The 11246-nt window shown below is 36.8% G+C and overlaps 1 protein-coding gene across 1 annotated transcript; it reads right to left on the bottom strand.

Annotated features, from left to right (window-relative positions):
* Positions 1-6046: 6046 nt before the first annotated feature.
* LOC133728866 (protein RGF1 INDUCIBLE TRANSCRIPTION FACTOR 1) lies at positions 6047-9574 on the bottom strand. Its single transcript, XM_062156295.1, has 4 exons — positions 8867-9574; positions 7561-7635; positions 7041-7202; positions 6047-6775 (listed from the first exon to the last, which is right to left on the bottom strand). The coding sequence occupies exons 1-4, from the start codon at positions 9104-9106 to the stop codon at positions 6449-6451; spliced, it is 804 nt and encodes a 267-aa protein (XP_062012279.1). The 5' UTR covers positions 9107-9574; the 3' UTR covers positions 6047-6448.
* Positions 9575-11246: the final 1672 nt, after the last annotated feature.

Raw genomic sequence — 11246 nt, 5'->3', positions numbered from 1 at the left:
GACTTCATCGAAAAAAAAAATTAGGTATACTCGGATAATGTTGGATGATTGTAAACTCGGGAATTAATGGTTGAAGGTGGAGCCAAAATATATTTGTTTCCTGCATGGTAGTGATGCCAGGTGTAATAACCCCAAGCATGCGGATGTCCGATAGCCTCTCTCTCTCTCTCTCTCTCTCTCTCTCTCTCTGCCTAGGTTGGTAGGTTCCTACAATAGATACCCAAAATAGAATGTGACATAGCCATGTGCTTCACCTGACTCCACCCACCCAATAATGGAGAAAATTTGATTCTCATCACATCCAAAAAGCCATACACTACTACACAGTACATGTTCTTGCGTGGATACAAGGAACTTCTTGTATGCTCTAGAGCATAAATACTCTTCAAATTAACCGTAAATGTTGAATACGAAATTGTGAAAATAGAGTAACACCAGTGTCATATATGTTGCTAAGATTTAGATGATGGGAGCTTCTTCCTTTTATTTTATATTTTAACGGAAGACTTTAAACGACCAAATAATATTTGTAGGTAAGTATGCATCCTTTGTTACTATGCACTTGTTTATGAGACCCATAAAACCGACTAAACATTGTCTTTTGCCAACGAAATGATTATTTAGTTGTGTGTCCTTTTTATTTTATATTTTTCTTGGAGGTTTGGCTAACGAATGATTTGTCGGAAAAATGGGTTTTTTTCTTTTTGCTTTTCAATGGTAGGATTTCAACAACTATTAATTCGCTGATTCCTTATGTTATTTTACTTCAAATGAGACTTTTGCAAATGAATAATGTTCGTTTGTGCTTATTGGGTTGAGGCCTTGAGGGCTATATATAGACTTGGCTTAAAAAGCAAGCAATGTGTGGTCTCACTCCTTCCATCAATGCTTTCGTGGTTATTAATCATTTACAAGCACTTTTATCTTAGGGCTCTCTCTAGAGAGTATCATACAATAAAGACTTTTAAATGAACGATTGGACTAAACTTTTAAATTATAGTTAATATATAAAAATTTTACATGTAATCTTACCATCTATTTCCTTTTTTTTTTTTTTATAGATTTTTGATCTAGTATATATATCCCAAAATCTAAAATAAGAAAGGGATTTAGAACACGACGTGTATTTGCGCACTAATAAAAATAGACGCTAGATAACATCAAGTGCATTATTTTGTTATTAAAAAAAAGTTGACTATAAATATTTATGACTGAGATCACTTAATAGGTGCAGAGTCACTTATACTGCGAATGCGTAGAAAAATTTCTATCTAAAATAATGTTGATTGTATACCGGGATTAAAAATGCATACCTAGTGAAAAAGGAGGTAAGGGGAGGGAGGAGGCTAAAAGCAAACGAGGCTAAGAAGAGAAATGCAATGATGCAAGTAATAAAGGGTGACTGACAGGATCTTGTTGCCAAAACGAAAAGATTTGAAAGTAGTAGGGCTCAATTCTAGTGCAGCATGTGGAAGCAGCTCAGAAGTAATCAGCCTCAGCGCACTCTGCTTCTGCCTCGGGTTTGCAATCTAATGTCATCTTGTGTGCGCTTATATGCTATGCTGCTGCAAAGTGCAAGCCAAACCAGCTCACCAGTTTGAGACTAGACTAGCTAGTACACCAGTTGTAATCTCATCCCTTCAAATCAACTAATCAAGTATGCTTCTATCGTTGAAAATGTTGGCCACCTCCAAAGCTTTTAAGTGTACCTAGCAAGACAACGCACGTACTGGGGTATGGATGATCACATGATTCACATCTATCTGGAAGGAGTAAATGACTTGTAGTCGCCAGTCGGGGGCAATTTCAGAGATTGGATTTAAGACCTACTTGTTAATTATTCTGATTATTGTGAGCTGTTAATTTGTTAGTATTGAAATATGTGAAATTAAAGTCAATGGAGAAAGTAGAGAAGTGATGAGTGTAAGAATTAACTTGAGAGATTGCATGTGAGAATCATTTGTTAAGAATATGGTCAAAACTGCTTTTAAAGTAGTTTGATTACGGGCCGTTGATTCGATAGAATTGAGATAAGTAAATTAAAGTTATTGGAGAGCTTCGTGAAAAAAAAAACTCATAGGGTTTGTTTGTTTCACAAATATGAGACTTTGGAAAATGTAAAAAATAAAATTTGGAAGAAAATGGATTCATTGTTCCTTCACTTTTTAATTCTAAATTTTCTGATTTCTTTCCCAACATTACCAAAAACTAAAATCAAAACTCATGAAAGTTTTAATTTCTTAGCAAATGACTTGATTTTCAAACCGCAAACACAACAACAAAGCATAATTGGGATAATTTTTCAATAAATTGCTTCAGAAGTCTATTAAATTGAGATCTATGACCAACAAATACAAAAAAAAAAAAAATTGAGATTCATGATCTCTCCTATTAAATATTTTCATAATTCAAATTTGATCAATCCGTAAAATCGCTAATGTTAGGAAATACTCCCCCGCCGCACAAGTGTTAGTACAAGGGATGGAAAGAAGAAACAAATAAGCCATGTAGGTAACAAAATTTAACGATATTTGGCCAAAATCTATGTCTACGTCTTCGGAGAGTTTTCATATTCATTTTATGAGAATTACATAAGTACAATATTACATTGCTAAACTTTATGCCCAACCCAATCCCTTTGCATCCAATCATATACCTTTTCTATCCAATCAGATCCTCTTTCTATCAAATTGAAACCCTTATCCAGTCGAATACCCTTTGTACGCCCTCTCTCGATCCTAGAATATCACTCTACTCCAAGAGCTCTATCTACAAATGGCTGATAGACAATTAGACACATCCTTTTGTAGTCAAAGATGGAAGACTCTAGAGTCCTTGATGGGAGAACTAAGAAGTCACATGCGCTAGAATCTCAACACCACCCAATGCATCAGCTTGACCATGCATGTGTTAAACCTTTATGTCAACGTAACCATGCATTGAAAATAAATGCATGGTCAAGTTGATGCATTGGGTTGACCATGCATGTGTTAGACCTTTCTGTCAACTTGAAGGTCTAAGTTGACAGAAAGGTCTAACACGCTTCCTTCATGAACCTTCTACGTTCATGAGTCATTTAAGAAACCCTTTGTCTAGGAACGTGTAGAGACATTTCTCTATTAACATGATGGGAAAAGCAAGAAGTCATATGGGCTAGAATCTCAACATCACCCAATGTATCAAATTGACCATGCACTTGTTCCTAATGCATTGCCAAGTTGACAAAAATATCTAAAATGCATTTATTCTGCATCAACTAGACCATGCAAGAATAAATGCATATAGTCAAGTTGACAAAAAGATCTAACATGTTTTTATTCCGCATCAACTTGACCATGCAATTTTCCTTGCATAAACAAATACATAAATATACATACAAATAATATCATGCATTCACTCTATGGCTCTATGCAAATTATCTCCATCATAGAGGGATAAGTTCCAAACATAACAACTAATTCATTACATTGGTATAATCTAAGCTCACTGATTGCATTATACACTAGAAAGTGGATTAAAGATTACTACCATCCTCAATACTATTTAATCTAGTGGCATGAGTGATGTAAAAGCACCTGAGTTCAATTCACGGATCAGTTGTTATGCATTCTTAATCTTTCACTCTTTCGGCTATTCAACCAAATGCTTGCATATATGGCTGAAAACTAGTTTTAATGAAAAATGAAAATGAAATTTACAATTACTGTTGGAGTGGGGTCTGTGGAACCCACTACCCATCTGCTCTTCTGGGAAAGGAGCTACTCTGTCGTCTGTGCTTCCTCAACCACCATTGTTTCTTAGATTAAGAGCTAGCTACTGCTTCCTCTGCCATGCTGCCTAAGCTATCATCATACCTTTACAAACATTTTGGTTGGTCAAAACCGTTGCCGAGAACGAAATCTAGTATAGAAAAATTATGAAACTTCTTTCCTCCTTTGGCTTTGCTGCTTCCTAAGTTCCCAACGAATTTCTCTGGGTCGATCATTATGAATTTTTCCATTGACTCATCTCTTTGACGAAATACCACACCAACCAACTTACCAACAGAGCCTTGTGATTATAAGCATTTGTTTCATACAATAGTACAATACAACACCACAAATGTACGATAAATGCTGATTTTAACTTCCTTTCTACTAAATTTCTAGAAAGTGTTTAAACTATAATCTCTTAAGAGGGACTCAAATCAAACTATAATCTCTTGAGGGGGATTATAATCAAGTTGGTCAACTTAACTACTAATTCTAGTTGGGAGACACTTAAACTATAATCTTGAGAAACATCCAAAGATTTGAAATCTTCAAATTAAACTGCAAATGCATGATGAATGTTGATCTTAAATTCCGAACTTATTTTAGCCCAAAAAAAAAAAACCTATTTTTAGTCTCACTCTTCTTATTTTAGTGGATGATATTCTTTTTTGTTCATTTACCGTTTTGTCTCATTGTGTTTTGTTTTAATGATGCTCCAATATATTGTAATCCTTTTATAGGTGATGGTTGTAGTTTTAGTATACGTTTCTTTTGAAAAATAGTTGAGTTATCTTTTCACGTATTCTAACTTTTTTGAGTTGAAAGAGGTCAGACATTTTTATTCAATATGGAAGAAGCAATATTACACAGTGACCCGCCCCTGTAGGGCCGTCAGAAAGAGACACCGCTAAACGCAATATCACACAACCTATTGAGTGAAGCTCAGGGGTGAGTAAACTAATAAGAAACTAATAATAAAAGTTTTCTACAGAATCCATCAGTAGACTCGCTGACAACCTCAGACCAATAATCCCGTCAGTTCCTCGCGGGTACTGATCCCAATAAAAAATTAGGTATCTAGACAAAAACCGTCCTGGATCCCAAATTTTTATAAAAAAACCACCGGGATCCCAAATCCAGATCCAAAACTGAAGAGGCCCACATGGACCACAGGCTGCAGCCCTAGGCATTCCATTAAGTCCCAAGCCCAAATCAGAAAACCAAAGCAAGGCCCAACAGCACTTAGGGTTGGCCCTGGCAACCAAGACAACAGAACCGTTGACTTTGCCGCCCCTGACACCTGCACCCAAGCTGCGCCGACGTCGGAAACTGCCAAAATCCTGAAAGTAGCTGACTTTAATTCCAAAGCGCCACCCCACCGTGCCTCCATCCAACCGATGACGAGGGACCAAAAGATTGAGCCCAACGTCGTCAACCTGGAAAACAGACGAGCAAAACGGAATTGGAATCGCAAGTTGACTTTGCCCCCATACCAGTAGACGCCGGTCAGCCGGAAAACAACCATGAAGGGCCTTGAACAGAATCTGACCCGACCCGTGCAAAACCCAACCCGTCAATCGCAGCTGCCATGGTTGAACCAGATCTGCCTGCATCTCAGATCCTTTGAGCCGCGCACGCCGTGGCCTAGACGAGCCACCAAAACTTGATGGCACCCCTGATATTGCACAGTCCTGCACCACACAAGGCAATCACTCCAGAAAAGACCAGGTCCCCAGTCCTATGAGCCACGATGGCGCAGGAGAAACCTCCAAAAGAGAAGACACGACAAAACCCTGCCTTGATTTGGGCGATCCCAAAAGAGACGCCGTAGTTGTACTCCATACATGACGGAGAGAGGTACAGAGAGGCCAAACCCGAAGGCGGCTCTCTCCCAACCCTAGCAGAGCTCTGCTAGGTCGAGACATTTTTTTAAGTCAATTCACGTATTCTAACTTGATTATGAATGTATTGATACATTAAATAAAATTAATTTGATATATGGAGACAGGTTAGTTCAATACATAAGTAAAATAGTGTCAAACTAGTCCTACTTGATATACCGTAGACTAACCCGATGTTTCATATATCTTCATGACTTCGATAGACAAAAAACCCAACTAGTAAAAAAAGTGAAATCGTTTTGGCATTCGACATAGGTTTTGGACGAAAGTACTCAAGTTCTTGTACTTATCCATGAGCTTAATAAAGGTTCTATACATTTTGGCTGAAGACAAAAAAAAAAAAAAAAAAAGTTGCAGAGTTGCATCCAAACTCGCTGCAAACAAAAACAAAAATGAATGGAGATCAATTTGACCGGTCCAGCACAAACAGTAGAAGAATGTTGATAGCTTAATTACTCCAAGCAAATAAACTTATAGTATGTACCAGCAAGGTCCATTGCCTTAGCTTACATACAAAATTGGTAGGGCTGAGAGCCCAAAAACCCTTCAGATAATCAGATAATATCTAGCTCTCTGCAGCCACCTAAAGCCAAGCAATGGAAATGCTCCCATGCACATTACCCCGTAATTAACATTCACTAATACAAACGATAACATTACAGAAATTAAAGCTATATTAACCCTGGACCAAACTTAGAATTAGTACCTAGTTAATAACATATTTCATAGGATGGTGCCAATAATTAATAGCCCTAAAACCATTTATTATTATTACTGTTTCCATAGTTTGTTCACTTAAGAAAGAGGAGCCCTCTGAGGAGCTCCCTTTCTCCTGCTGCTGAGGGAGAGCATAATCCCTGGGAGGATCCCTTTCTTCTTCTTCTTGCCGACGACCTCCGGTTCACGTGACATTACCGAATCGCTGTTGTTGGAGCATGATGAGCCTCTGTACTGCATTTCAGGGTCCTCTAGGATAGAGCTAGACATCATTTGGCCATCGTCATCGATCACCTCCGAGCCATCCATCCGTAGTCCTTCGAATTGAGAAATTGTGAAGTCGGATTCATCAAAACGGTACAGTATACCGCATAAATCTTCCTCTTGGAGCACCATGTGATCAACCTGTTCATAGGATTCCATTTTCAATCCATACTAGTGAACCACATTATGTGACAGTTGATATGTCAATTATCAAACCAAATCTTACAAGGATCGCAAATTAATCATAAAAATACTACACTAGCGAACCACATTATGTGCAGAGATGTGTCAATTATCTACTAGCAAAGAATCTTCTGAGCATTTAGCTATGATTGTAGAACGAGTGTGTCAGAAAATGTGAAAAATCCTTGATATAGGCAATTGGACAATGAGAATTGAAATGGACCTTGCATGAGAGAGAACAAAAGCGGAATGGCTCTTGGAGAATCCTGTCACAGGTGAAACAGATATTGGCAGCAAAGCCTTTGTTGCAATTAGTCCTCGCCAGTGGCCTTGACTGTGGCCTTTGATTCAGGAATATCACTTTGGCACCGTTATTGGAATAGGGCTGCATCCAAACAATGAATACAATAACATAATGGTTAACAGAATTGAGAAACAAAAAAAAAAAGTAACTTGTGACTTGGCGAGCGACCCAATTCATACTTCTTTCACCATCATGAACACAAAACAAGAAGACAAGCCACAGCTGACATAAACTAATGTTTTTTCTTTTCAATTTTTAGAATTTTTGTCATGCTCCAAAATATGTGATGTTCTAGATTTTTTAACCGTTAGATCTACTTATACCAAGTTTTAACACTTTGAAACCTTAAAAACATGTGATGAAAGGGAACATCATAGAATTTTTGCTTTTCTTCTGAGTTTGTTTGATTGTTCGATATTGAACCAAAACCTCATTATACCTGAATATAAGAACAGTCGATGAGCTTTTCAAGATCACCCAATCTAACCACATCATGGTACACATATCTTCTAACCTGTCATATGGAGTCAAAAAAAAAAAGGTCAATTGGACTTGTTTTGGCCAGAAAAATAGTGATTGGAGGACAACCGATTTGGGATTTACTAGAGTTAACTGAATTGCACATATATGTACATGAAAGAAAATCTTGAGGTAATTTTCTAACCCAAATGGGATTTATCCCACACAATTGAATTATGCATATGACATCAAATTAAGATGATTAACAAAGTAGAATTAGGTAACTTCGAAGTTCAAAATCTTCCTTTCCAAACATATAGTAAGTTAGTAACTCATCCTAGTAATGGAGAAAACTGAAGTTATTACCTCCAGGAAAGTGAGGAAACTAGTTTGAAATTTAGGTGAAATTGGTAGAGGCAACCAACCTTTCATGAAAGAAAAAATAAATGTAATGGGGTGAATTCAATTATGAAATTGGGGAAATCTAGTCAAAGTTTCACTTTCATTGAAAGCAACAGCTGAGAGGAACTTTTGCAGGGTGCCAATGGATAAAAGGGAAATCTTCAATTAATATGGGGAAAAAAAAAATCAGAAAATGCATGGAAGCAGAGCAGTAAATGAGACATAATTGAAGGATTCAAAAGTTCAACAAGAATTTCTTCTTCTTCTTTTTGTTTCTTTGGCAAAAATCAAGATCATCAGAAAGCAAAGAAAGTTTCTGAAAAAGTAGAGAGGACTCAGAGGAGAAGATTCAACAAAGTTGGGAAAATGGTATAATTTCAGTGTGGAGTGTGAATTACAACATTTCAGGAAGAAAATGAGAGAAAGATCCCTAACAATGAAGTTCATGGGTAGAATTCACAAGCAAATGAACTCTTCGTGAAAATTCACCCTGATTGTGCAAGTACTCAAAGAAACAAAGAAAAACAAAAATCCAGAACTTTTTTCTTCCCAAACAAAGAAGTGCAACAAAATTTGAAAGCCAAAGTTGCAGAGCTGCACATGAATTTACCAAGTAGCAGAGGGGCAGAGAATTCTACAGTGGAATTGCAAAAGAATTTTGGACTTACACCCAGAAAAAGTACACACCAGAAAAATCCAAAAGCAAATTATCCAGACACTCACCAAGAATCAAGTTGAAACTAGCAAGAACCGAATAGAAGAGAAAGATGGAATCTTTGGATATAAAATCGTGTGAATTGAAAAGGGTAGCAAGAATTGAACAATCATCGATGAAAACAAGCTTCAATTGTTGATAAGAGTGATGATGATAATATTTACTGTACCTGAAGTAGAGGATGAGAGCGGTGAGAATGAAGGCAGTGTGGGCAAATAGAGAGGCAACAGTGCAAACAGAAGACGTTCTTCTCGTTCTTCCTGCGGTTCTCGTGGACCCCACAACCACCAAAGAATGTCTCCCCCATCAAACCTTGTAGCCATGCAGGCTTCATGTGATTCATTTCATCCTCCATACATGCTGTGGATGATGAAGAGACCTCTCTCTGATGATGATGATGTCTCACCATAATTCAATTGAGATTCTCTCACTGTCTTCAAAGAAAGACTCAAAGAGTAAGTGGTGTTGGTGTGTGAGCTCAAAAGGGGTATTTAAGCTATGGCCACCCAATAACAAATTTGATTTCTTTTTGTTTGTTTTCCCAAGTGGTTTTGAAAAACCCTAATCAAAACTTGCTCTTTTATAGCAGGGGAGGTTCCAGAACTGTTTTCGTTTAGAGAGAGAGAGAGAGAGAGAGAGAGAGAGAGTTTTATTTGAGAAATAATGAAAACCCAGAAAGAGAAAACATTTTTTCCTTAGAGAGAGAGAGAGGTGCTGTAGTGTAGTGTAGTGTAGGGTGGGGATAGTGGAGTAAATGGCGGGAAGACAGTCCACCAATATGTGCTTCTTCTACAGTACTACAAACTCAGTCACAGCATTTGCATACTACAAAATTGAATTCCTGCACTTTGATGCGTAATTCCTGCTTATTGCTACTAACTACAATACACCCTTTGATTTGCTTTGTTTGATCGGTGAACTGTGTTTTCTTTTTCGCCAATGAAATGTGTTAAACAAGCTTTCAGACAAAAAAAATGATGTGTTAAACAAGCTTCATTAGGTCATTAGTCATTACTCGTTATGCATGTGTCAAACACTGGCTGTCTATCAAGTCAAGTCAGGGTTATGTCCAAGCTTATGCAGTAAGGTTCATTTTCCAACAGTAAAAGCACACTGTTATTGCCACCCTTCACTTGGTTATCCACTTACCTGCAGGTCTCCTTATCTGCATTCCCTAGAGTGAGTTATGTCAAGTTTATGCACCATTTTTTTTTTTTTTTTTTGGTTTTGCCTGAATTTTTCAGACCAAACAAATTGAAAATAAGAAGATCTTGTGCGGTGAGTTTTATTATGCATTAAGCTGCTAATAGCAATAGTTCTCAAGTCACCCATCAAATGTGAATAGACTTCTGGTGTAGAGTAATAACAATCATAGAAGCAAAGCTATAATTACATTTTTTTTCTTTTTCTTTTTGTCTGACAGATGCATTACGTTGGAACCATGAAGTTTGTTCTATTAGGTTTTAATTAGGTTGCATTATTTATTGCTGGGGTTCCCTTTTTTCTTCAACAGAAACCAGAAAAATACACAAATCTTTCTTTGACCATAAAAAAGATGCATGCAATTTCTGTAAGTGTTCGTGTAGTTTCAGTTTACATACACTATCATTGAGAAAGAGCATATAACCTTAATCCCCTGTTCATGAAACTAATATAGGAGATTAACAAATAACAACAAGAAGAAAAAAAAACTTCATAATTTAGGAGTGCCCGTAATCCCGTATATTATATGCATAGCCTAATGAAGAAGCCAGAGAAAAAAGAAAAGGAAAAAAATAAATAAACAGTACTCTTTTCGATTATTAATAATAAGATGGCCCTGGGTTGTTTGTCTCTTTTAGCTGTAGGTACAATCGCACTACCTCGGTTAAAAAGCTTGGCATATGACCTACAGGTCCTTTACTTGTATTTATGCGCACTTGGTGTGTCCTTTTTTCTCATTTTTATTTTCATGCAATAATTTTATGAATTATACTATTTTTCATGCATAAGGAGATATACTTCAATACTTCATACTTGGTCTGTCTATTTTCTGGTTTTAAAAAATTCATCGAATTACTCAAAGAAATATTTTGTATGGTATTGGATGACTCAAAAACACCTAATTGTAGTCATGTTTGTCTACTAATTTGGGGAGGGGCGTCCTATTTTGGAACTTACCCAAATGCTCTTAATCATGCTGTGTTAGATTGTTACTAACTAAGCCTGCTAGCAGTGATTCAGGTGGGAAGGTCTCATTGAGGGAGAAGTGGAGAACAGTCAGTTAATTGGAAGCTAACCACTATAAACTCTGATTCAAGAAACTATGATAATTTGATTAGTTTCAAAAATCCTTTCAAGATCAAAGTTCGAATCTTTTCATCCTGTTTAATGTTTTTATACCCAAAAAATGTTAAAATCGGTTTGATTTAGTTATCAACTTATCATGAGAAGAAATCGGAGCATTTTATAGTTGATATTTAGAGTGTTCATCTATATGGAACAAAACAAAGGGAATGTGCCCTCATTCTGCAATTCATTTGGTGTAAAATTAAGCAGAGATGCACGTG

This window comes from Rosa rugosa, chromosome 2 (assembly GCF_958449725.1).
Source record: "Rosa rugosa chromosome 2, drRosRugo1.1, whole genome shotgun sequence".
NCBI classification, from domain to species: Eukaryota; Viridiplantae; Streptophyta; class Magnoliopsida; order Rosales; family Rosaceae; genus Rosa; species Rosa rugosa.
The sequence above is the reverse complement of the archived record's forward strand: the minus strand, read 5'-3'. Positions and strand labels throughout refer to the sequence as shown.

Excerpts from the sequence above, each read along its gene's own strand:
- LOC133728866 (XM_062156295.1), bottom strand. The coding sequence starts at position 9,106 with ATGGTGAGACATCATCATCATCAGAGAGAGGTCTCTTCATCATCCACA. Across the intron at positions 7,636-8,866 it reads GCTCTCATCCTCTACTTCAG|GTTAGAAGATATGTGTACCA; the intron begins GTACAGTAAATA and ends TCCATATGACAG. Across the intron at positions 6,776-7,040 it reads TTTGTTCTCTCTCATGCAAG|GTTGATCACATGGTGCTCCA; the intron begins GTCCATTTCAAT and ends TCCTATGAACAG.